Source organism: Rosa rugosa, chromosome 5, assembly GCF_958449725.1.
Source record: "Rosa rugosa chromosome 5, drRosRugo1.1, whole genome shotgun sequence".
NCBI classification, from domain to species: domain Eukaryota; kingdom Viridiplantae; phylum Streptophyta; class Magnoliopsida; order Rosales; family Rosaceae; genus Rosa; species Rosa rugosa.
The window spans coordinates 40,173,190-40,200,933 of NC_084824.1; the positions used below are offsets into that span (position 1 = coordinate 40,173,190).

Sequence of the window (27,744 nt, forward strand, 5' to 3'; positions counted from 1 at the left end):
ATTCCACCTTGAAATCATATTTCTTCTGAAAATCTTGAACTTCAAATGTTTTAGTCATATTGTCTTCCTTCAATTCTTTAGGATAGCATCCTCCAGCTCCTAAAACCTCTACTTGAAACTTCTTAAAAACTTGATGCGTGTAAACTTTGGACATTTTTCTCTCAAAAGGTGAAGAAGACATGAAAGCAGGTAGTGTGTGCCAAGTTCTGATATCAGCTTGAGCTTCTTGTTCTTGTCTATCCTGTAGAGCCATATTGTATTGTCCAACAAACTCTTTCAAAGTAGTCTTCTTACCCACGTATTTATCAAAGAAAGAATTGATGCTTTCAGAACGTTGGGTGGTAGACATTCCAGCAAAAAATGTGTCTCTCATGTAAGTAGGAATCCAATATGAACGATCTTCAAACAAAGATGCAAACCTTTCATTGTCTTGGAGCTCAAATCTGTCAATCATATCCCACCATCCTTTCTCAAACTCTTCACTAGTCCATGAATTGTAAATGCATTTATCAAATATCTCCATAAAATCTTCATTCTCTTTGATTACTTGACCAAGTTTTTGAGGGATTTTCATTAATATATGCCATAAACAAAAGTGAAGTCGAGAATTTGGAAATACCTCTGCAATGGCTGATTTCATGGCTTTGTCTTGATCAGTTAATATAGCACCCGACGGTTTTCCTCCCATTGCTCTCAACCATGTTTGCATTAACCAAACAAAAGTTGACGTAGTCTCTCCTGCAAGCAACGCACATCCAAGTAGTGTAGACTGAAAATGGTTGTTCACACCAATAAACGGAGCAAATGGCATCTTGTACTTGTTTGTGATATATGTAGTATCAAAAGAAACAACATATCCAAAAATCTTATAATCTTCACGACCTTTTGCATCAACCCAAAAAACATTTCTCAAACATTAGTCCTCATCCAAGTCCATTACTCCATTGCATAAAAAAAAAAATTGGATTCTCTTCTTGCATGTGCATAAAAAGGTCAATTAAGCATAGCATTAGCATCCCTACAGCTAGCTCTAAAGGCCGCACTTTGGCCATTGCAGCATATATTTTACTTGTTTGAAAATCATTAATTGTGCTCATGTCAAGAGATGAAATGTTTCTATCACATGGAAAATAGTGTGCATATTTAGGAAAGAGTTCATGGTTGTGTTCCTTGACAAAATTTTGGACAATCCATTTTCCGTCTTTCTTTCTCACGTGCAAAATCGCTTCACAGTTATAACTAGGTCGGGGGTTAGTGGCCTTACTATCTTGTCTTTTCCCGTACCTTGTACAAGCAAAGACTGCATCAATGAATTCTCTAGCTAGATGCCGTTGATCGACGACTGTGTTTAACAGAAACACCAAATTCTACAGATTTTGCCAAATAATATGATCTTGCATCTTCAAGTGAAACAAATACCATACCAATGCAAGGTTCTGCCTTTTCATTCTCTTCACCATCTATGGAACCTTTATCCAAAATTACATCAGAGTCTTCAGCATTTAAGTTTAAATCAATGTTTAGGCTCATGGTTCCCTAAATCAATCACCAAAAGCACACATACAATCAAAATTATCGAAGACATAGTTCAATGTAATATAATTTACCTGCAATGAGTGCGTCAAAAGAACTGTGTTTAATAGAATAAAGTGCATAGATCCTCTGTATAATGCAGACCCTTTGATCAAGCTATTGTTGATTACTTGATTTATATATGAATAAGGAAACAAACAACATGTTTAATAGAATAGAGTGCACATATCCTATATATAATGCAGACCTTTATTTTTTTTGGCAAGAATATAATGCAGACCCTTTGATCAAGCTATTGTTGATTACTTGATTTATATATAAATAAGGAAACAAACAACACAGATTTATATATGAATAAGGAAGCATTAATCACGCTGTAGGGAAACAGATCATATATATAAATAATTCCCTACAATCAAGCTACTGATTTCCTACAATCACGTCAAATAAAAAAGGAAATCAGGTATATAAGAGTAAGAATTACCTCATAATAGAGTACCGATTTAATTAGGGACCATCATGAGTATATATCAGTACCACCTACGAACACAAAAATTGCATAAATTGATTAAGAATCTTACCTCAATGTAAAAGGCAACCCACGAAAGTAACTAAGATAGCTGGAAATTGCATCTTCGAAGCGGGGAATTATTATGTAGTCCTGGAGTACCACGTGGCACTGCCATGTGATGGTCCCAACCAATAATATCACTCGAATATGGTGAGGACCATGCAGAGGGGTTAAAAAAGAAAAGAAAAATTAATTTAAGAGACCAATCATAAATTATTACGAGTCATATGAGTCAATAATATCACCCGGGACCATGTAATAATTTACTTTGAGGGATTAAGCCACGTGTACTTGTTCTTTTTTCTTTCTAAATCAGGGATCTCAAAAGTTTACTTTGAGGTAATTAAGCCTTCTGGTGCGCGGGAAAATAGAAGCTTTAATTGGCTTGTGGCAGGAATGGAAAGTAGAAGGAGGGTCTCTCTTTTTTCCAAAACATGGGTAGAGATGGAAAAAAATAAATTCAAAGTAGCATTAATTGTTATTGTGTAATTAAATAGTAGAAAGCTATGAGAAGTTGACACTTGTCTGAGTGTGGCTCACACACACGCAAGTGAGTGTGTATATAGCACTGAGGGTTGTAATTTAGGGAAACTATTTGGGACGGGGATTTGTCCTTTTATTTAATCACTACAATTATAATTTTTCGTATACAATCCTGTTATCAGCGTGAAAGGGCCTGAAACCTAAAGGCACTATTTGGGTAAGGAATGTGTTGGTGGGATATGACAATTTGGTGGGCCTTGTAAATCCCAATCTATAAAGTACGTACACCGTTTGTTTAAAAATGAATTTCAAATCGATGGGATTTGAAGTAGTGGAATATGTCAATTACATTAGGGGAATGAAATTGCATTCTGCATTCTGCACTCCCACTTCAATTTATATTATTTTATTGTGTGAAATTCCACTTTTGGCCCAACAACTGTGCAATGCTTCTCTTTCTTCACTCTCAAGTTCTGGTCTTCTGCCATCTTCTTCTTCGTAAAATCCGTTCTTTGAGATAGAAGAGTATTAGATCACAGCGTACGTTACACTAGCTTGTGCAGATTAAAGTGGGTTTTTGAGCATTATGCAGATCTAAAGACTATTATTATCTCAAACCTTGATCAATTGACTTTTTGAAACCAAAGAAGTTAAGCTTTTAATTCTAGTACGAATAAAGTAAACTGATCTAAACGGGAAAGAGATGAGAGGCAAGAGAACAGAGGAAGGTTGAGAAAAGAAGAGAACGAAGAAGAAAGATAGAGAAGGAAAAAAAAAAAAAAGACAGAAACAAAGAGAAGAGGAGATGGGAAAGATGGATGACAGAGAGAAGATTAGAAAGAAAGAAAAGAAGAAGAAATAGGAAGAGGGAAGAAGTCGCCTGTCTTCCAGATGGGTTGCTTTCTAAGGGAAATGAGATCAGAAAAGAGACAGAAGAGGAGAGAATAGTTTGTTTGAAGTTAAAAGGCAAGAACTTGGTTTTGGGTTCAGTTTCTTTTTGGTATGAAACCCATTCCTTGATTCCCTTTCCCAATTGGTAACTTGGTACGCAATATGACACAAACACAGAAAACCCCAATTAATTTTTCAAATCACAACTCAATCTTTCTTACTTTCAGCTAAATCTCAGTCCAATCTACAGTTTTTCAAAGCTCCAACTCATTGATGCAATAAAAGCTTGAATCTTGTAAACCCAATAGATCAAATGAAATTTACAAAGCTGGAAATTAAGAGAGGTTCTCTCTGCAAGAGATTCCTTGTGTGAAACAACCCAGAAGAAGAGAGTCAAAAAATTCAAAACATAAGAAGAAGAAAGACCTCTCTCTGTGCGAATCTTCAATTGCATTTAATTTGTATATAACCATTGTTAACCAAGAGAATATGGCGACAAGTTTCGAGGACCAACACTCCCCTTCTCTTCGGTAGAAGATTTTGGTGAAGGTTTGTTGTACTCTCTCCATTTTGGTGTTGAACGTTATTGTTTTTAGGGCAAATTTGGAAACTCAAGTTCCAAAACATGAGTGGTAGTGCAGAATGCAAAAAGGAGAATGCAAATTTCACTCCCCTTACGTTAGCCTTTTATAAAGAACCGCCTAACAATGCGTCATTTTAAAATTCCTTTTGAATGATGCCATGATCCTTGATGAAGAAAGATTTATTTTATGAAGAAAACAATTCTTGTTATTCAATGAGAGAAACTGATTCAGTTTATTCCAGAGAGATTCATTTACACACTGAGTACTCTCTCGAAGTCTCGGCTATAATAAACGAGATTTGAGGAGAAACTTTGTAGCGGGACATGTCAATTACATTAACAATGTCAATTACTTTGTAACAATGCGTCATTTTAAAATTTCAAACCAAACTGAGTACTCTCTCGAAGTCTCGGCTATAATAATTAATAGTTTAGTTGTATATCTGTATTCATAGATAGCAATCACAACATTTTTGATCCACCATATATTTTAGGGGCCTTGACCCAAAGCCCAAGAATGAGCTAAAATTAGCACACTTACCCCACCAACATATATTAATTCCCACTAACCCAATTTAAAATAAAATGTCAATTTTGCCCTTAACCTAACTAATAAAACTACATCCATGCCTCTCTCTCTCTCTCCCCCCCCCCCCCTCCCTCTCCCCTCTGCATAAGATCCTCTACTCGATCGAGTGCGAGATGCGGAGCTGTCCGCACACTCTAGGGCTCGGTGAGCCGAACCTCACCGGAAAACTGAACCTGGAATACGATGCCTTTTGCAAGCCGTCGGAGCTGCATTTCCTAATAAAGAGAATCATGTATGATAGCCACGTAGACAACTACGAGAACCAGGCGACGTACACCACGCACCAGTTCTTCAAACCAGATGGTGTTGCCATCACCGTCCTCCTTTAGCTCTCGCTCCCAATCCAATGGCCGAAACAACAACAATAGCTTTTGCCTTCTGCTTTGCCGCTGGTCCCTAATTTCAACGGCACCTAACTCCGCAACTGTCGAACCCAGCTCTAATGAGGAGCTGCCCCGCTAGAAGTTTCGCTACAAGGCTGTTGTTTTGATAGAGGAGCAGAGGAAGGCAGTTGAGAAAAGGATTGAGGACATGGAGGATGTGGAGAACACTAGTGAGTGAGACCAGTGCTGAGTGAGAAGATGTATGGGAAGTCAAACACTGATCAAGTCAAGAAGCAAGAACCTGAGGAATTGGGTAAGAATAGCTCGCAAGCCTCAAGTGTAAACAATTTGACTTTAGATCTGGGCTTGCAAGGTCATAGTGCCAACCTGGAATTAATGAACAAAATGAACGAAGCTCAGATGAAAATTGCAAGCTCAAGTGGGTTTTGGTTGCAGTGTTGCGTTGCATTTTTGGTTTTGAATTTTTTTTTTTGAACAATGCATTTTTGGTTTTAATGGGTTTGTATGGATAAATTTTTTTTATTTCCCCAAATAAACTTTTATTACATTCCAATAAACTTTTATTGCCCCAAATAAAATAAAAAAGTGTCATATTGATGTAATCTTTTGATATTCTTCCTCAATCAAAGTTTCATTTGTCTAATTTTAGGGAGATTAGTTCCCTTTCTCCCCAATAAACATTTATTAGCCCACAATAAAAAGTGGGCAATAAATGTTTATTGGAGGGCAATAAAAGTCTCTAACGACCTCTTCGGGGACCTCTAGTGACCTCCGGTGATGTTTTCGGTTTAGTCCGTGACCGTATTCGGATTCCAGCTACCGGTGACCAGATTCGGATTTCGGTACTAGGTGACCGGAGTCGAATTCCGGCGACCGGCGACCTCCGGTGAAGTCTCCTATGTCTTCTCTCTCTATGTGATAAAGGGGTGAGGGAAAAATAGTCTTAAAAAAAAAAAAAAAAAAAAAAAAAAAAAACTCAATTAGGTATTAGGTAACAACTTATAAGAGTCATTCTGGGTAAGTGGGAAAAAAAATAAGTGAGTGGTGTAAGGGGAAAAAATCCATAAAATTAGTGTAAATAGACAAAACCCCTATAAAACGCATGACCATCATCCTTGGTTTTCTATATAGGGATCTATACACATCTTTTTTTATTGGGAAAAATTCACCAACGGTGTCTGGACACTTTGGTGACTTTCAGAATGATACCTGAACTCTAAATGTTATCAATGTGATACCTAGACTTTACTTTTCGTATTATCGTCGTACCTCTAGCGAACTTCCGTCATGTCTCCGTCAATTGTGAGCACGTGTGACTCACGTGAGCCCAAAAATGAGGGCAAAAAAGACATTCTGCCCTCAGTTTGTTTTAGGGAAAAATTTACCAACGGTGTCTAGACACTTAGGGGACTTTCAGAATGACACCTGAACTTACAAAGTTATCAACGTGATATGAAAAAATGAGCCCAAGTATCACATTGATAACTTTGTAAGTTCAGGTATCATTCTGAATGTCCCCTAAGTGTCCAGACACCGTTGGTGAATTTTTCCCGGGGGTAAATCGGTCTTTTTGTCTTCATTAAGTGACTCACGTGCATCGCACGTGCAAAATTTTAACGGCTCCGTGACTGAAATTGGTCGTAGGTACGACGTTGATATGAAAAAATGAGTCCAGGAATCACATTGATAACTTTGTAAGTTCAGGTATCATTCTGAAAGTCCCCTAAGTGTCCAGACACCGTTAGTGAATTTTTCCCTTTTTTATTTTTAGTAAGATAATCAAACTATGACACATTAATTAATGGAGTGGGGAAAAAAATGTACTTAAATTCCCATTTCCCATAAGCAAAGCTCTTCATTTTCTAGTTTTGGAGTTTTGCAAGCTGTAACATTTACAGCTTTCAACTGCCTCTAGCCCTTGTAGCTAGCTAGAATAAGTTCATATGTGACTGACATTGATCATATAGAGAAATTCTTAGGTAGGGCAGACATGCCATGTGGCTGGTACGCCCAACCAATCATGTTTTTTCAAGGTTCTAAAAATCGCTAGGCGCTAGTCGGGCGGTGACCAAGGGACTAGCGTCTAGACGCCTAGGCGATTTTGTATTTTTTTAATTTTAATTTTATTTTTGTAATTTTTATTTATATACTCAAGAATATATAAAGACCTAAAAGTAATAAAATTGAATTAAAATATTTAAAATAGTCAAAATACTTGAACTTGCAACATAAAACAACCTAAACAAAACTTCACTTAAAGAGGCAAACTTTGCCAATCGACCCAAAAAGTGAAAACTTAACATGCAGTGGTGCATAACTAGATGATCTAACAACCTGGCTAAACAAAATGGGGAAAAACTTCCCCTCTTTTTCCAGACTCGCAGTACTCAGACTCAAAAACTACTCTGAACGCTGAACCAATTCAGTGAAGATGAAGATAACAATAGAAAGAACAAAACACCACACTGCTACAGAGTACACTTGCTCACTTAGAAACAACCAAACTAGATGGGCAGAAGATGAAAATCAAGGAAATCTCTACAGCTGCTTAAGATATGACATTCTTCCAAATACTTTCGCCATATTGCAAAGATTATAGAATGATATTCAATTATTCATATTCTGACACTAAGAGGCGACACTTAATTAGAAACAAAGTCTTCAACTTTCAATTCAAACAGGATCAAAACACCACCCTATTCTATATTTGGATTTTCCACAAGGTTTCTCTCCCCCCCCACAAAAAGATCCTCCACTGGATTTTCCAAACAATCAAACAATCATCAACTGTTTGAATAAATATCAAACAACCATCAGTTCCAAACAATAGTAATTGCAGGATTTGCAGCAAGCTAGTATCCATCTAATCGATAAACCCAAACATTGATTTCATATACCCAATCAATAAGAAACATCAATTTCAGAAAACCAATCAATAAACCCAATCACATGTATGTCAATTTGGCACATGAAGAATTGAATCTAATGATTGAGAAGAGAGTTAGCAGTACGCGGTGAGAGAGGAGCAGTGTTGGAGAGGAGTCAGAGAGCGAAGGAGAGAGAGAGGCTCGCTGTGGTCGATTGGCGGAGTTGCGATCGCTATGGTGGTCGATTGAGAGAGAGGCAGACCTGTGAGTTTTGGATTGAGAGAGACTAAGAGAGGCAGATTGCGTCTCGCGGCCAAGAAAAAAAATTATATAGAAACTCAGAAACCCGCCTAGCGCCCAACTGCTCACCCGCCCAGGAGACTAGTCGGCCGCTCAGCCCTTCTAGGCGGCCGCCCGAACCCAGCCCGCCCAACCTCACCGATTTTGCATTAATCGAGTCGGAGAGCCGCCGCCCAGCGCCTAGGCGGCCTGGGCGGCCGAGTTTTAGAAAAATACAGTTTTTCTATATATTATTTAATTGTATTCCAAAACTACACATGTTTTTTAATTAAAATGAAATACCAAAAACAACTCATGCATATGCACTGATTGTCTGTGCATACTGCCACGTAACACGCATGCCTTACCTAATAATCTCTCGATCATATATCCACTTTATATGTCTTAAAGACTTAGCTAGCTGCTAGACTCATAATTATATACAAAGATCGATCGATATGGACGAGCAGAAGGAAGAGAGTCCAAACAGCGTCGAAGATTATAGTAGCACTGTAAATTCAGGGAACGTCCAACCCATGATCATGAAAAAGAGAGGAAGGCCAAGGAAATGTAATGGAAAGAGCATGAGGATCATCAGTACTATAACAACAACATTAATAATCAAAACGAGAGAGGCCAGAGGCATCAGAAATCAGCCGAAGCTGAAAAATCCATCAATTCTGTTGAAACTTGATTATGAGGAGCCTGCAGTGCATACAAAGAGACATAGACCACGCAAGAGGACACCGAGGGAAGCTGCAGTTTAAACCTTCCATACTATAGATTTATAGATCTTATGTTTCTTGGGAAAGTCTCACTTCATAGCCTATAATCTTAGTATTAATACCAAGAATGACGTTATATATATACATAATCGATCTAGGGAAATCAAGGCATGTTCTTATAAATTTCCTCATCATCATAGTTGCACAATTTGAAAATACTTGGATGAAACGTTTTTCTGGGTTTCGAGGATGATAGACACGTTGCAATCCTTACTGAGCAGAAATCAAAAAATTCACACAGAAAGCACAATTTTGGTTACACAGTGAAAACCTCAATTTTGAGATTAAAAACATTGCAGGGCTCTTACTCTTGAGAATCCAAATAAAATCAATCAACTTATTGATGAAGGATATGGTTCTTTACAAGCACATATAGCTCTCTACGCGGCTATAATCTCTATACTCACTAGAGAGGTGGTTGTCTTGAATCTTGACCTTCTTCTTCACTTGAACGATCTGCAAATATCGCTCCACTTGCACCACCAATCTTCTCTACTGATCTTGAGAGAATCAATGCATGTATATGAATGAACAATGAAACACTTAGACATGGAACAAGTGTTTCATGGACTCCTATGGAACTCCTATGGACTCCTAAGGCATAAGAGTGTCAATACAATTTCAAGATCAATATCAAAATATTTAAACAATCAAAACACTTATCAACACACCTTGTAGAAAGCAAGTATATCCAACTGTAGAATCAATCAGTTGGATATAGTCCAAGTATCAATACTCCCCCTAAGTGTGATCATGTTATGAAAGATGCAAGAATGAAATGTAAACACACAATGAGTGAGTTTGTATCCTTGTACAAATGACAGAGACAAAAGCATTGCTTTTAGACAAGAGTGTTAGCACCGATCCTCAAACATGAAAGTAATAAGTTAAGGTCACATGAATGAAGAGATTTTGACAACAACAAAGTAAGCAAGAAGATGATCGAGTATTCTGTACCTTTGTTGTGTAAGTGAACATAGCTCAAAGTGGGGTTTGTAAGAATCTCAGAATCAGAGAAAGTAGAACACACATAAGAAGTGAAAAAGATAATCACAATCAACTCAAATATCCCCTTATGACACTGTGTGGGCATAATAATTTTTCCTTTTGCCTTTCACACACCATGAAGCTTTTCATATTTTTTTTTTCAAGAAAACTAAGACTCATGTAACAAGTTTTATGCCAGCAACTCCCAAGTCAGTTGACTTTAGGGTACTAGATATAACAAGGACATCCCAAAGGACATATCAACTCGAGTCAATAGTTTCACAATCCACCGGGGTGACCAAACCATTCCCTTTTCTTCCCAAACCTCATATCGTTCACCACGACCAAGGCTTGTTTACTTTGGGAATAGCCTGGACTTGCTCCAATATTTGTACTTTTTAAACAGGGAGCAACAACAATATTCACTCACTTAGTATATGTGAACTAAAATCAAATCAACCAAGAGGATACGTACCACCACAAAGGAGTATGTGTGCATGTGAGAATACAAAGTGATAAAGAATATGTTGTTCATGCTCAAGAGTACAAAGTGATGCAAGAACCCATTCAAAACATGTTATTCGACTCATCACAATCATATTTAAGGAAAGTATCAAAACACTTGTCAATCTAAGTTCAATTCGATTGCTGTCAGACACGTAGGGATACAAATCACACTTGCAATCCTGAATCTCCAGAAACTGAACTTAAAACTGCAAAGATAAAAATAATAATGCACCTAGCTATACTATGATAAAGATAATAATGCACCTATATTACGATGAGAACATACAATATGAATGCATGCAAAATGGATCAAGCAAAGTGAGAGTATCAATACTTAGAGAATCCACCAACGGTGCTTCTAAGTGATTCAAATTGAGTTATGTCTAAAGGCCTAGTAAACGAATTAGCCAATTTGTGTTCAGTAGGAACAAAAGCAAGCTCAAGCATATTATCAAGATTATCCATATGAGCAGAAAAACGATTATTTGAACCTTTTTTAATCCAGATTTGCTTCTGCTTCAAATTTTGCTCTTTGGGGATTGCAATACGCTCTGCAATCCTGCTAATCAACTTCAGATGCTCTTTCAGCTCAGCTTGCAGCGATGCAGTTGGGCTACTTTTTGATGTTTTCCTCTGATTTTGAGTGACCCTGCAAAGTATATTACACCTAGGACGTATATGTCCCAATTTTCCGCAATAGTGACAAGTGGGAATGAAGCTTTTAGTGTTATGAACGTACCTGGGCTGACGCAGATGTGTGACTGTTAGAACTTACCTGAGCAACTTTCTGATGGGTTTTAAGGGCCATTTTAGGTTATGATATTTTGGGCAACTTGGGACCAGAATCATTGTCATTTGAAGCTTGTGGCTGTCCCAACGAATTTCCACATTCAACACCTTTTACAAAGGTCAAGGGCTTGCAAGACTCACCTTCATACCCTAAACTTTCTTTGTTGCAATGAGATTTACCAAATCCAATCATCTTAGAGACCTTTTCAGACCCTATAGAAAACTTGTTGAAGCTTTCCTTGACTTTCAATAGCTCATCCTGCAATTTCTCATTTTCAAGGGTTAGTGAAACATTTAGAGTGGACTGAGCCTTGACTTCAACCTGCAAAATTTTGATTTTGTTAATAAGCTCATCATGCTCCTTGTCCCAATCTTGAGATTTGACCTCACTCTGCAAAACTTTAATCTTATCAACAAGATCAGTACATTCTTCTTCCCATTCTTTTAAAGAAGTATCAAATTTGTGCTCAATTTTCATCTTTTCCACTCTTAAAGATTCAAGTTCTTCTTCAAGTTTGTTATTTTTTCGAAGAACAATTTTTGAAGCATTATACAATTGCTTACACTTTTCATTTGTTTCTTCATCAAGAGTATCATCTTCCAAGTCAGAGTCATCAAAAAAATCAATATTAAGAGAGGAAGTAAGAGCAAGATTTACCTCTTCATTCTCAGATTGAGAGCCTTCATCGCTGTCACTCCAAGTTGACTTAAGAGCCCTGTTATTTTGTGAGCTATATTTTCTGTTTCCACAATCAGAAGAGATATGACCAATACCACCACATTCATAACATTTCAGTTTTTCAACAACACTTTTCTCTTGATCAAAATTATTGACTTTGGTGTTTTTGTCAAAACGTTTTTCAGATAATTGCCCACTTTTTGATTCAGATATACTTTCTGAAGTACTACCAAAGGATTTTTTAAATTCTTTGGTTAGTAAAGCCAAATCCACAGAACCACTATCATCTACTTCTTTCATTTTAACAGAAGAGAAAGCAACATTTTGTACCTTTTTCTTGAGCTTGAACCTCATCATCATGATCTTCCATTGCGAGTAATCTCCACCATCAAAACATGGGGGACAATTTATCGAACTAGCAGCTCTATCAAATTCACGTTCCATCTTGTCCTCGGATCTACTAAAAAGCTTTAGAACCTGCTCTGATGCCAAGTAAAAATACTTGGATGAAACATTTTTCTGGGTTTCGAGGATTGATAGACACGTTGCAATCCTTACTGGGCAGAAATCAAAAAATTCACACAGAAAGCACAATTTTGGTTACGCAGTGAAAACCTCAATTTTGAGATTAAAAACACTGTGAGGCTCTTACTCTTGAGAATCCAAATAAAATCAATCAACTTATTGATGAAGGATATGGTTCTTTACAAGCACATATAGCTCTCTACGCGGCTATAATCTCTATACTCACTAGAGAGGTGCTTGTCTTGAATCTTGACCTTCTTCTTCACTTGAACGATCTGCAAATATCTCTCCACTTGCACCACCAATCTTCTCTACTGATCTCGAGAGAATCAATGCATGTATATGAATGAACAATGAAACACTTAGACACGGAACAAGTGTTTCATGGACATATCCAAAAAAAAAAAATGGAACTCTTTCTCAGCAAGCAAGACACACAATAATTCTTGCATCAAAATCCCTACACAATCAACGCTACTTTTCTGAATATATTGATGAGAAAATAAATTCTCAACAATTAAGACTTAACCCTAATTGGACTCCTACTAGGAAAGATCTTTTAATAAAAGATATCCAATTAAAATAAACAAATCCTAAATCACCTAGGACTTCAAAAGCATGATTTTATCAGTTGAAAAATATCTTTGTAAAATAAAATCTAAAAACCAAAAGATACTTTCCAAAATTGGACTCCAAAAAACGTAGGGTTGACTAGGACTGACTCGGGCAGACTTGGGGATTGCAACACATGTTGCAATCCCGTGATTGTGCATGATATGCAATTACTTGAAATTCTCTTAGATCAGTTTTGATGAACTTTGTAGGCTTCTTCAGTGCTTTGTATAGGGATGCCAACACATTAAGTATAAACCTTATACCTACACAATTTAAGCCAGAAATGAGTAGCCACACATACACACACATGCATGACCATGCCTGCTAATTAGTTCTTAATTATATGTATACTTGTTCAAAATAAAAATCTTGAACCTCTCCAAAATTCAAACAAGGAATGCCTATAACTCCTTTCTTTTCTTTCAAAACATTTCATCAATTGTCCATCGGAGACATGTTCGAGAAGTACCATGCATGTTTGCCCCAGCCCTTTCTTTAAAGCAGGAAAACCATTCTCTCTCTGTGTTCGAGTCAGAGTCTCATTCCATCTTTTAAAACAATAATTGATCAAGGAAAAAATATTTGAAATTCTATTGGAAAGAAAATACCTACATGTGTAAGGAAAAAAAGAACTAACAGTTTGTGTTACAAATAGAATACTTTTATAATGAGCATATATAATATATACTCAAGTTAGTAATAACAATATAGAGCAAGGAAGAAGTCAGGGATGTAATTGATTATGTAAAGTTAAAACAAACCGATTTTTAGTTTAATATTTTAAATTCAAATAGATGCTAAGATTAATTAGGAAGATACTTAATTTGACTTTCTACAATCGGAAGGGTATATTAGATATATAAAAAAAATGAGGAAAGCTGTTAATTATAGACATACACTCTAAATGAAAGGTTTGCTTATGTGGAATGGGTGTAAACTAAAAGAAAAATATGTATGGGTTTTTCTCAATAGAAGCTTAAATTTTTGGGTTTATATCTAATTTTCTCAAAATTACAAAATGTAGGGACACCTAAGAGTTAACGTCAGAAAGTATGAACAATCTGAAACAAATTTTTCACTAAATTATAGTTTTGAAAACTCAGACTATTTTTATTACGTACAATACGAGAGAGAAAAATCTGGTATTGAATTCCATCTAACTGAACCAACTACGGTTGAACCATAATTGGTTGGAGAAAAATACTCAGCGATACATGATTCTCTTCCAGAGGATGCTATAAAAAATAAAAAAAAATAAAAATACCAATGATATGTAGATCTATCATTTTTACTGAAAATAAGGGTCAGCGAGAAGAAGATGATCGACTAATTAATAAATGAGAATTGATTAGAGAACTAACTACCAGACTCTCTTTCCAAAAGGGGATATTATACAATGTGTTAACGTATGACATTCATACAATTGCCATAAAGTGGTAAAATGAGTCATCAAAATAGTAATATTAGTCCTCAAAGTGGTAACATGAGTCGTTAAAGTGGTAAATTTTCTTAGTTATCACATGAGTCCTCAAGTAGTAAAATAAGTCCTTAAGGTGGTAAAATGAGTCCTCAAGGTGGTAAAATGAGTCCTCAAAGTGATAAAAATAGCTGATGTATGAGAAATATTAACATACCGTAGATTTACCCTTCCAAAAGATACTACAAAGAAACAAATTACTAAGGAAAATACCCGATGGTATAGTGATTTTTTAGCTTTCGTAGAAAATAAGGATGAAACCGAAGAAGACAACAAAAAGAGGGACATGAGTTTTCTTCCCGTAGTAGAACTTTGGTGCTCCAGTCATCAAGCTTTGAGTTGAAATTAGCTGAGAGACCGAGAGAGAGGAGGCTCGGTGTAAGAAATAAAAATGAGGTCATTTGCTTTCTGTACTCGCATATAAAAATTTGAAAGATATTTGCCACGTAGACATCATAAAAACTTTCACCACATTTTTTTTTTTTTTGAGAGAAAAAACTTTCACCACATATGCACATTAAAAAGCATTAACAAAATCATCTCAGCAATAAAAATCAACCACTCTCATACGAATAATTTTGTCGGTGGTGTGGTGATACAAAAAGTAGGGTTTGAGTCATTACTAAATACATAAATGAACATTTTATATCAAATTTATTGTGGTGACATGTAAACAGGATATTTAGGTGAATGCAAACAAATGCATGTCCTTGTCCTCTTTCTTTTTACAGGGTCTGCAGAAGGAGTGCAGATAATGGTGTAGATACAAACCAAATCGAGGTCCAAACCAAACGATCAGTACTCTCTCAGCGATAATAATTAATAGCTTACCTGTATATCTGTATTCATAGATAGCATTTTCGACCCACCATTTAATTTATAGCGCATGACCATCATCCTTGGTTTTCTATCTTTCCCTATAAACACATACACATCTTTTTTATTTTTGGTAAGATAGCTAAACTATGCACACATCTGATTAATGGAGTGGAGAAAAAGTATGTACTTAATTAATTCCCATTTCCCATAAGCAAAAGCTCTTCTTTTTCCAGTTTTGGGGCTTTGCAAGCTGTAACATTTACAGCTCTCAACTGCCTCTAGCCTTTGTAGCTAGCTAGAGTAACTTCATCTCTGACCGATGTTGATCATATATACACTTTATATGTCTTAAGAGACTTAGCTAGACTGCTAATAGTTATATACATAGATCGATCGATATGGACGTGCAGAAGGAAGAGAGTGCAAACAGCGTCGAAGATAATAGTAGCACTGTAAATTTGAGGAACCAACACATGATAATGAAAAAGAGAGGAAGGCCAAGGAAAGGTAATGCGAAAGATCATGAGGATCATGAGTACTGTAACAATAACAGTGATCTGAAGGAGAGCAGCCGGAGGCATCAGAAATCAGCTGAAGCCGAAGAACCCATCAATTCTGTTGAAGAAGAACTAGTTCTTGATTTTGAAGAGCCTGCAGTGCATACAAAGAGACAGAGACCACGCAAGAGGGCGCCGAGGCGAGCTGCAGTTTAAACTTTCCATATTATAGATTTATAGATCTGCATGTTTCTGGGGAAAATCTCACTATTCATAGCCTATAATTAATATTATTACTACCAAGAATAACGTTATATATATATAATTGATATAGGGAAATCGAGGCATAAACATATCATAGTTGCACAATCTAAGCCAGAAGCGAGTAGGCACACACACACACATGAAGTTATCAACATGGTTAATTAGTTCTTTTTATGTACCTGTTTAAATAAAACCATTTATTGCCTATGGATTATCTCATTATATATATGACATATGTATTCCCTGGCTCAATTTTGTTGTATGTTTCACACTACTCACGCTACTGGAGGACATACGCTACATCATTTTTGTGACATGTTGCTTGATTTAGAATAATTTTATAGTTAAGTTTCGAATGCAAGAGATATCGACAAGAGAAAATTGCCATGCTTCCTTCAATTCCATGAACCCAATTTTTGAGCTAGCACCATCTACTTGATCTATTCGTGGCTGTCATAACATGATTCCAAATTGTTTAGCGAGTTAATTAGGTACCGGGTCTGTCAACTTAATAATGAATAATGTTGGTCAAGTTTATGAAACAACAATTAACTATGCTCTATTCCTAGATACAACTGTTTGAGCAGAGCCCGAGATAGCATCAAGACCCTCATAAAAAACAGGTGTATCTCAGGCTTAAGCAGAGCTAATTGTTGTTTGATATTGATTATTGTGTTATCAGAACATCATCCGAAATTGAATGATCGACGGAGATTATCAAATATGTCATTAACGTATCAAGAAAATCAACTATATAACATCACCTCGTGGTAGTACAAAGACAGCCAAGTTGAGTGAGCCACAGTTGCAAGGACAGAGGGAGTGAGAGAGCCATCTATCCGGGCCGAGCATCATTTGATTCTTCTGCGCAGGCTCATTCCTTTCTTTATCCTTGAACAAAAATGTGGCATGCTATTGAGCCCATGCATTTTTTAGGATGTGGCATGCTCTTAATCATCAGCTCATGAATTAACATAAATTTATTGGGGTTCTTTTCGATGATGTGACACTCTCTGAGTGGAATGGGCATATATCCCACCTAGAAATTTATCAATCTAACCCAATAAATTCAGACAAGCTACCTCCACCTTATAAGTCGATCACAATGTGCATGGCTTTGTACGTTGTTAAAGTTTTTATCTCCTAAAAAATAACACCCATACAAAGCCATAAAATAATGATTGATAAGGTGACACAAAATTTACTAGCTATCGGAAGCCAAAGCGGAGGAGACAACTCCAAAAGGTAAAGAAGAGCCACTTCTGGCTTTGAGGACTGAGGAGACGACGAGCTTCTTTTTTTTTTTTTTTTTTTTGAAATAAGGGCAATTGAAAAGCTCTCTTAATGTGGCGGGAATTTATCATCTTTATTTAAAACAAACGACGCGGGAATCCAATTTTATTGTGCTTAAAAAAAAAAAAAAAAGAACGAAAAAAGGAAAAAAAGAAAAAAAAAGAAAGAAATGTTTTTAGTAATAAAAGAATAAATAGAAGATAGTGAGGCGAATCACTGGTCTTAGGGTTTCAGAGAGATCAGATAAAACGATGAACGTGAGCCAGTTCGACGGAAGCGCCGCCTTCCACGGCGGTGGCTTCATGCCCCCCGCCGCCAACCCAACCCCCGAACACTCTTTCTTTCCTTCCAAGGTTATTCCACTAAACGCTTTCAATCCACCAATTGGGGCTGTGGTTGGTTTCTGATTTCTTAGATGCGATTCCTCAATTAGGCTGTAGTATTTAACACTTTCGTGATTCTCTCGCAGAATCGCGACGTCCAAGCACTGCTTCCAGTGACCCTTAAGCAGATCAGCGACGCCATTGCCGGCGAAAATGGTAAAAGCGATTTCTCTATTGACGGCGTCGATGTGTCCACTGTGAGTTTTTTTTTTTTTTTTTTATCCTTTTCGAATAGCTTTTCGTGGTTTTCGGCTTTTCGAAAAGCTTCTGAGTTTTGTTTTGTTTCAGGTTAAGCTTGTGGGAGTAGTGCAGGAGTTTGTTGGAAGATGTACAGATGCTACTTTCACTCTTGATGACGGGACCGGCCGGATTGAATGCAACCGATGGTGAGTTTTGTCAACTCATCTTCTTTTGTTGTTAGTGAATTTCGTGATTCTGTGTTTATTCGGACTTGTTCTGTTTGTGTGTAGGTGTCAGGAGCAAATAGACACTGCCGAAATCGAAGAAATCTCGTACGTTTCTTTCTTGGCTAACCAATTGTCCCCTCTTTACATTAACTAGTAACTTTGTTTTTGATTCGAACAATAATGTGTATCACTTTCCTTCTCTTATTTTCAAGTTATGTTTAGATGCAAAGGCATTCATATTTGAGGTTGTGTTTCTTCCGTTTTTCAAGATGTTTTGCTTGACATTCTTAATTTATTGCATCATCTTCATATCAAATATTAGGAACGGAATGTACGTTCGGGTTCATGGGCGCTTGAAAACCTTTCAAGGGAAGAAGACCATACAAGTGTTCTCTGTTAGGTACATTTTGATTTCTCTGTTTCGCAATTCAATAGCTCCTACTTGAGAGGAATAATTTTGTTTTTCAGTCACAGGGTAAAGGTGATGTGATAGTGAATTCTTTGTCTTTTGGGTTATTGTTAGCATTTTCTTTGCTTTTGTTAGTTGTCTTGTGTTATTGTTTGTATTTATTTTCTTTTGACTTCATGAATGTCACTACTGTTGAATGTTTATTTGCTGCTGGAGAGAGATTATAGACTTGAAAATTGTTCATAGAATCATAGCATTTTTAGCAATTAAAATTTTGAGACGAATAGTCCCTCAAGCATTAATGTAATGAGTCAAGCAAATCTATTGAAACCAGACAGAAGCTACAATGATTGGTTTAATAAATTGCAAATGAACAATTAAAGTCTCTAGCAAGAAAACTGGTATCTAGTATCTTCTTGAGGTAAAATTTGGTTTGTCATTGACAAGAGATGAGCTAAAGCGGTGGCTGGGCAGTTGACCGGACCTACAACATAGACTCCAAGCTAGACCTTTGCTGGTTTTTGGAATTCAACATCAGGAAGTGTTTCACACCCTTTTGCAAGTGAGACATAAATACAACTGCTGATTTTTACCATCAACTACCTATTGCCTTTTGGAGGTAGTGTCTGATCTCTTTAATTAAGACAATTTGATGAGAATATTATTGGTTAAGCAACTAAAGTTGTAATAGAAGATTTCCGCTGGTGTTTGGTAATGAGGGACAGGCGAGATTTTGGGAAGAAGTCTTGATGGGGGGCCCAACCATTAAACCAATCTTTTCCTAGAATATGCAGATTATCAAGATTCCTTATGTCCAGAATAAGATAGTTTAGCCATTCCAATCCCTTTCCTCTTGAGCTGGGATTTTGTTTCTAGAAGAAACTCAAATGATGAACAGGCAAGGTATCTTTGCTGTTGGCGTTATAGGAAAGAGTCAAATTGGAAGACTCCAAGTGGGATTTGACGAGACAGAAGCTGGAGTCTTTTGTAGCTTTATCTTGTCAAATCTTTTTTATAGATTTATGATTGCTGATGATTCAGATCCATTTTCTTGTCTGCAAGTTTTATATGGTATACCCAGGTTCCGCTCAAGATCAAGACTTTAGGGTGGTATGTGGCGCATGGAAGGGTTAAGAACTGACATATGCTTCAACAAAGAAGGCCGAGTTCTTCTCATTGGTGTGTCATGTTGAGCAGTCTGAAGTTGCCTCACATTTGTGGGAGAAGTTGTGCATGGAGGCTGGATTGAGTGTAGTATCTTTGTGCCTCTTTTTTTTGCTGTGTGAAGTTGCCTTACTGTTCTGGGAGAAGTTGTATATGGAGGCTGGATTGAGATGGGAGAACCAGTGGGGTTTCTGTCTCTAATAAGTTCATGACATCTTGGTTTTTGCAAAAGATAAAAGACTAAAATTCTCTGGGTTTGGGTGGTTTGGATGAAAAGAAATAGAAGATCTTTGAAGATTAGAGCTGCAGGATTGGAGGAGCTGGCATAGACCAAGTTTTTAAGCTTTATGGGCTTTTTATCAATAGGCCTTTCTTATATTTTGCTTGGAAGGCAGGCAAAATCTAAGATCACAGTCAGTTTTATCGATAGGCTTTAGAAAGTGAAGCCTTTCTTATATTTTGCTTGACTGGAAGGCAGCCAAACTCTAAGATTACAGTCACTTGGGTGTTTTGTAGTTTAACTACTTGTATTTGGTATAGCTTTCTGGGTTTGCTGTTTTTTCTCTGTTGTGGACCTCTTGTCCACTTGTATTGCATCATTCGTTGCGATCACTAAATTTTTTCTTTCTCTTAAAAACAAATAAAGTCTATCACAGTTCACGTGTATCACATAGTTATTGTTATGAAATGGAGCTTCAAAGGAGATTTGATGTTTCTTGTACAGTTGAAAGGAAGACTTCTGTTAATCTGCATGGTTTTACTTGTGTATATTAGATCTTGAGTTTTTCTCTGATTGGAAGGCTGTACAGTAGCTGGAATTTGAAGTCTACCCTGTGTTGTTCATATTACCTTCCTAGAAACAAAAAACCCCCTGCAATGTGATGATCAATTTATGTCCTTTGTTCTTTTGTAAATACAATCTTTTTTTCCCAGGTATTGTTGTGTAAGACAAAAAAGGTAACAGCAAAGTTCTTATGCAAAAGAATTTTTATTTTTCAGAAATAGTAAGGGCCAACAGTTTGGAGCAGTCAATTTTATTTTTGGAGAGAAGATTATTTTAATGTGCGAGAATACTATGTAACCAGTGTCCCTAAGTGCCATTTAGTAATGGTAACAGCCCTAGTTAAACCACTTACCACTACAATAGCATTATTTCACTAGCTTTGGTTGTTATATTTTGATATGACTCATTAAGTCATCCAACTGTTTGTCCTTCGTAATAGTTGGATTACCATTGGATGACTTCCTGCACTCCAGTTCACTGACCAAATTACAATATCTGGTATAATTTATGTTGACATTTCACCATTGATGAAGCTGGTGTAATTTCAGGCCTGTGGATGACTATAATGAGATTGCAAGCCACTTTATCGAGTGTATGTACGTACATTTCTTCAACAGCAAGTTACCGGTATTTGTCTAACTACTTATAATGCGATTGTGTCTTGTTACTGCACACAAGAATACATCGATGTGGAACATTATGCTCTGTTTTTTGTTTTTTTTGTTTTTTAAATATTTTTTTGTCTGCCTCTGCACTTGTGATGACAGAAACCACAGGTTGGTGTAGGTGTCACAACTCAGCCATATATGACAATTCCACCAAATCAGGTCAGATTCATTTAGAGACTTTAGTCTGTTGTGTTTCTGTTGTATTTCTTCTCGTCTCCTTTACTGATCCACTTCATTTTTTCCCTCAGGTATCTGGACAACATAGCCTCTATGGACAGAGGAGCATTGAAGAAAGGGTCTTACAAGTTTTGAACCAGCCTTTATACCTGTGAGTACCTATGTCCTTCAAACAATCATCTATATGTATAAGAATACTTCTGTGAATTAGCAAAACGGCCTCAATGTTCAGCTGACTGTTAATCTAGATTCTCAAGGTGTTGTCTTACTGGAACACAGTCTCATTCTCATGTGTCACATGGACTTGGTATTTATCTAATTGTTGAACATGAGACCATGTTCTTCTGTCCATCAATAATGAAGAAACCAATATTTACATTGTATGGGTCTTTGTTGACAATCGAGGACAAAATTTTAAGCATGCTATAGATGGCCTGTTTTGATTTTATAACATGACTAATGGCTATTTTGCTAGTAACCCATTTAATTTGGCAGCACTGATTATCTTTTTCACAACTACAGCACCGGTTCTATTGGGACAAAATAAGTGATAACAGAAAAATTAAAATCATCAATGTATATAGCCTGAATAAATGAGAATGACAATTGGTTGAACAAGAATTAGACAGCCAATGAGAAGATAGTTAAAGACAGGGTGAAGAAAAGATCCCCTGGATCAGATTGTTTACTTCTCTATTAATCTGTTAAACTAAGAGAGATGTTTGCGTATATGCTTTTCCTCAAGAACCCATCTTATGTTGAGAAATGGTAAAGGCGTAGTAATGATAATAGGATCATATGTTAAATGCACTTTGTTCCATTGTTTTGGAAGTTGCTGAGTTTTGACAAGATTTTGGTAATATTTGTTCTCCGCCACAAAAGAATGTTCATATGTCATTTATAGTGTTAAATAAATTAAATAATTAATGTGTTCTAACTCACACAACAGCCTTCTGTTTATACTTGATAGTTGATTCTAGGTCATTACCAGAGGCAATAATTAAATCCTCTGCTAAATTCTTAGAATAGGAGGAACTTTGTTTTAGGCTTTTAATAATTATTCTTTTTTGTTTTTGGTGCGATCCTTGTTATTTTGATACTCCATCCTCAATTTTCGAGTTTTTTTTTTTTGGTTGAGTTGCCTATATTACCTCGTCTTGTATAATGCATGGCCTAATTTCATAGGCTTTCTTGTAAGCAAGGAAGTCTTCAAATCTTCAGTTTGAATCTAGGCAACGGACGTTAAGGGGTTTTAAGGGAAAGTTTTCTCTTCTGTAACTCAGCGACTGGATTAAAAGATTGTTTGGCATAGGCCTTCTTGTATATCTTGCAAGAAAGTGTTTCAAGTCCTCAGTGTATGCAATGACTGGGATGAGCCTTCCCCTCTAGTGTAACTCAGTCTTTGGATTGAAAATGGTCTGGTGTAGGCTTTCTTGCAGTATCATGCAAGGTTTGACACCAGGCAGGGATGAGAGGGTTTTATGGGTTGTGTAAACTCAGCCAGTGGGATATAAGAGGAACAAAAAATTTGTCATAGTTACGACATTCTTTGGCATGCAGATTATTGATGTACTCATCTCTGAACATAGTTGTATGATATTGTATTATTGGTAAATTGCTTCTCTTGTAGTGAAATCTGTCAACTTTTTCATGTATACATTCCTGTTCCCCATTTATTAACTAGCTCTTATTTCAGTTCAAGGGATGCGGGAGCAAAAGCTGAGGATATTGCCCAACAACTGAAAGTACCAGTGAAAGATGTCATACATGCTGCTAGTAATCTTGCTCATGTAGGCAGTATTTACGAGATCGATACGTTGCACTATAAATCTCTTGCCAATGGTTGAGCAAAGCTAACAGAAAATAGTCTTAGCCTCGATTTTGTGCTCTTTTACTTTGTTATGTAAAGCCCTGAAGGTAAACTACAAACTTGAGATACAGATGATTGTATATTTCAGTAAGTATTAGCACTTGGACACCTGAGTTATTATTAGTCGGGTCATTTCATCTCCAACTCAGTGTCAATCTGTATGTTGAAGTTGTTGATACTTTCTGTTTCTTCATCTATCCTCCATTAGATTCTGCACCAGTCAGCTGGTTTAAGATTGCGGATAGTACTCTTATCAAAATGGACGAATAAAATTAGTTACTGTTTTTTTTTTATAATTATCATCAGAAGAAGACATCTATCAATTGATAGCAGAGGAAATTACATCAATCTCATTGGATCTACATCCAATGTTCATCCTCACTTGGCAGGTGAAATAGCTAAGGCTGTACCTCAATAGCTAATCTGGGCGTGCCGGATAGAGTTTATTGATTCCACAGCTACTAAAGCTCATGTACCGGATAAATTACAAAGTCGACTTACCTCTTCGGAGTGTTAGCCTCCACTGCATTGATAAGGCTATTCGCAGAGTTTATACTTGGACACAGCCCGTATGCTGTATGTTTCGGATACATTACTCCGAGAAGGAAAGAAAATCCTGATGTAATAGTAGTACCCCGAAGGGCACCTCGAGAAGATCGATGGGTTGGGCCTCTATTTGGCCTCAATTAAAAGCTTGTAGTATTTGAGTGAATCTCAAATTGCTTAGGTAAGGAAAGTAGAATCAATTTCTATTTCCTATATTGAAAAGACAAGTAACCCACATAGGGTTAGGTTATGGAAAGAACATCTTACCCCAACATATGACACAATGCACCAACTCTGGTAATTCGTATCCATCTCTATCCCAATGGTTTGAATTTATACTGACTTGATCGTCGGAGAGTCTTTGTCTAGTACAACACCGGGTTTGAATTTCGTCTTGCAAGTTGTACGTGACTGTATATTTAGAGATGAGTTCTAATCTCCTACAAGTTGTCCATCTCCTCGAGCAAGAATTTCATATCTCTGCACACAGTAGTGACAAAAACCAAATGAAACAACACATTTAAGCCAATTCAAAAATTGAACATACTAGCTAGTACTCAGTGCTATGAGAGCTTGCACAAACCCGGCCTATACCTTTTCTTAGAGAGGCTTAAAGTAGTACTCATATTTTGCTTCCTATTTAGATATCTCTACAAAAAAGTTCTTTTCCAGCTCATCCTGTAAAATATGAATGAAGGTAAGAGATATCATACATCAAAGCATCACTCAAGTGGATTCAAAATTAAACTCTAACCTATAAGACACCAAGCAATGAGATAAGAGATATCCTACATACCCTAACGAAATGGGCTCTCTCTTTTTCTATACGCCATGTTCCTCTGTCATCCTGAAGAAGAGGGAAAACCCTAACCGTAGAAAAAGAACTATGAGCAATGAAGATAAGGAGCAAGGGATACGAGTGACTGGGCGATTTGGATTTTGTCTTAAAGAAATCGCGGAAAACTGACGATGACACATTGACTGGAAGTGTAACTCTACCGGAGACAAAAGAATGTGTCGCCCAAGGTCAATCAAAAGTAGGTTGACCGAAAACAATAAAGGAACAAAGCTAACCTCTAACAGAGCAGCACTCTTGCCGGATCATGGTGTGGAGTTTGTACTGAATCAAAGTGCGTCCTCCCTCACTTCTGCCTTGCTAAGTGCTGCTTCTGTACTAACTTGAGTGCTACTTCTTGATGCTCCCCTCCACCGGATGCTTAACTGGAACTTTGACCATACCATAAAGTAGCTTTCTAAGTCAATTGGGGCACACTCACTATAAAAAAGACAAATTTCCCATAATTGAATACCGTGAATTGAAGTGGTGGCTTTGAGCCTTTGAGTCCAATTCTTGACTACCATCTCCGATGAGCTCTACTTTCAAAATTGCAAGTCTTCATTCTATATCATTGATCAGAAACGACTAACAGAGTCTTGCAATATTTTACCAGTTTACCACATGTCGACTTCTCATTGGTGGGACCACCACATCTCAATATCTCTCTTAATTCAAAAAACCAGGATTTGAATTAATGTCTTTTCATTTAGTCATCCTAAATTCAATTGATTTCTCCTAAAGATTTCATTTCAATTAGAATTCGATTATTCGCCATGTACAAAGATCCCACTGAGCATCCATAGCTGATTGGTTAAAGTACATAGCTCATAATTGGCAAAGTTTAGGGAAAAAGTTAAAGCACATAGTTCAATTCCTACATGATGCACATCAATGGGACCCTCCAATAGGTCTATTGAAATTGACTCTATATCAATGTAAATCTGATCATCCATACATAATGAATTAGCGGAGTGTATTCATATCGTAACATATGAACAGTAAGAACTAGACTTCTCATTGAGACTTGAACTCATAGGGAAAAAATAGATCTATGGATGTAATCAAATATGTAATTTTTTTTTTTTCAAAACTAATGAGGATTATGCGATATTAGCTCCTCTGTAACGGTCTGAAAGGGGCACCAAGGTACCCACACAACCACGAAGGGGACTATTACAACCGGGAGCCCACCGCCCGTCCCTCATTAGTATATTTATTAAGAATGAATCAAAAGATACAGAGTGAGAGGTGGGGGACTAGACCTTAACCACTCCCATACATATAATAGACAAATAGAAAACCAACCAAAACTAAGCAAAAACCGGTAAGTAGTACATCCAGAAAAATCATGACCAAAAGAACTAAATAGGAATTGAGGGATTGCACGAGGAATTGACGGAGCAAAGAACTGCCCCTAGAATGGCCGAATGCTCATCCACCGGCGGCTGCACTTGAAGCCCATGTGCCGCCGGCCCGACTTCAAAATCACGAAGGTCAACTCCACCCAACTTGAAGATCACAACACGAGGAACAACTTTCATAACTAGCACAAAGGCCGATTCAGCCTAGATCGAGTTAAATCAAGCCCGAAAAATCTCCACCGTTGAACTTCAAACTGTGATTTCTCACTCCACACTTCGAATCGATCGATAAGGCCTGCATGGATCGAACGAGGATGAAGAGAGCTTCAAACCATGACCTGTTTCAGTCGTCGCCGTGGCCTGAAGAGGGAGATCGCTCCAGGTCCGTCGCTGCCTCCATTTTTGTCGTTCGATCTCTCATCTCCGATGCAACTCGGAGCAAGCTAGTGGCTGGGGGAAGGAGAGGAGGAAATTTTGAGCCAGTTGGAGGTGGTGGCACAGCTGGAGGACGCCGGAATCGGAAGATAATTCTGGGTTGGGTCGGGCTCTTCGCCGACGGGTCGAGGGTTTGGCTAAGAGACCAAAAGTTCTGGAATTTTTCGAAAACTTTCTAAAATTGGAAAGTGAATTTATTTTCTGTTTATACCAAAATTTCCTAAATTGGAAATGACTTCCGCTGACCATAACTTCTTCATATGATCTTCGATTTTCGCGTACCACATATTCATGGAAACGGACTCGTATCGACGCGCTCTACGATTTCGTGAAGGAAGTTTTCGGAGAAACTCAATGAATAAAAAGTCAACCTTTTTACCCCTCGAAATAATACGTTTTCGAGTAATTAGTCGTCCAAAACATTTTCGCTCCACCCTCAAACCACGAAATCGTACTAATAAACACTTTATTAATTCCATAAAATTTCAAGAAATTAATAACAAATTTCCGGGGTATTACACTATCTCCCTTCTCCCTTCTTCACAGTGTTGTTTCTTCTCCCTCTTCGTCTTGATATGACCTACCTAATTAAGCGTCAAAGTTGGAGGCCACTAGGTCATCTAGATTTAGGGTTTCTTCTATCGCCGTTCAAGTTTAGCGTTGGATGTGGGTTTTAACTAGGCCGTGCAGTCGAGGTTGGAGTCGGGGTAGGGTAGCTTATAGGCTCCCAGAGGTGTGTGCGGTGATGCTTCCAGGCGTCGCTGGACGTTGTCCGGCCAAGAAGATGGTGGCTGCAGTGAGTCAACAGCTGTAGTCCAAGATCGACGACAGTGGGAGAGAGTCCCTTATTTGGAAACCCATTCCAATCGCGACCTCTTTGGAGATTCGGAGCTCTAGGTTTGATAGTTTCCCCCAAGTATATTCAATTAATTTATTTCCCTAATTATAATTATGTAATTAGGCAAATTTTACTTAAGATTCGCATTTGTGCAAGTCTCGCATACTGCTAATGAATACTGGTAACAAGTGGTGATAATCTGAAAGTTTGACACAGATGATGATGGTAGTTCTGGACAGGAAAGTTAATTATAATGTACTTGTTATGGGGTCTGTTTATGGCGGTTATGTTGCTGCTTGTCGGCTAGCTATGGCAGGCGTAAGGGTGTGTCTACTTTAAAAAGGTCAGAAATGGGAAGCTCAGGACTTCCCAATTGACCACTTCAAAATCTTTTCGGTTGTTAGGATGGAGAACCAAACCTAGGTGTTAGCTATGGACCAAAAGATGCTTTGTTTCAGGTTAATCTCTCTTCATGTATTTCTTTTAA

General features: G+C 37.3%; 1 protein-coding gene across 2 annotated transcripts; it reads left to right on the forward strand.

Moving 5' to 3' along the window:
- The first annotated feature begins 17,569 nt into the window (after positions 1-17,569).
- LOC133712972 (replication protein A 32 kDa subunit B) lies at positions 17,570-23,434 on the forward strand. Of its 2 annotated transcripts, XM_062139085.1 has the most exons (9): positions 17,570-17,730; positions 17,847-17,957; positions 18,049-18,146; positions 18,231-18,272; positions 18,490-18,567; positions 21,073-21,151; positions 21,292-21,351; positions 21,441-21,520; positions 23,066-23,434. In XM_062139085.1, the coding sequence occupies exons 1-9, from the start codon at positions 17,629-17,631 to the stop codon at positions 23,214-23,216; spliced, it is 801 nt and encodes a 266-aa protein (XP_061995069.1). In that variant the 5' UTR covers positions 17,570-17,628; the 3' UTR covers positions 23,217-23,434. The 2 variants fall into 2 exon arrangements, with proteins under 2 accessions (XP_061995069.1, XP_061995070.1); XM_062139086.1 differs by lacking the exon at positions 23,066-23,434 and having other exon boundaries at positions 21,441-21,524.
- The last annotated feature ends 4,310 nt before the right edge of the window (positions 23,435-27,744 follow it).

Coding starts and splice junctions, on each gene's coding strand:
- LOC133712972 (XM_062139085.1), top strand. CDS start 17,629: ATGAACGTGAGCCAGTTCGACGGAAGCGCCGCCTTCCACGGCGGTGGC. Junction 18,147..18,230: donor CGGATTGAATGCAACCGATG/GTGAGTTTTGTC, acceptor GTTTGTGTGTAG/GTGTCAGGAGCAAATAGACA. Junction 18,273..18,489: donor GCCGAAATCGAAGAAATCTC/GTACGTTTCTTT, acceptor ATCAAATATTAG/GAACGGAATGTACGTTCGGG.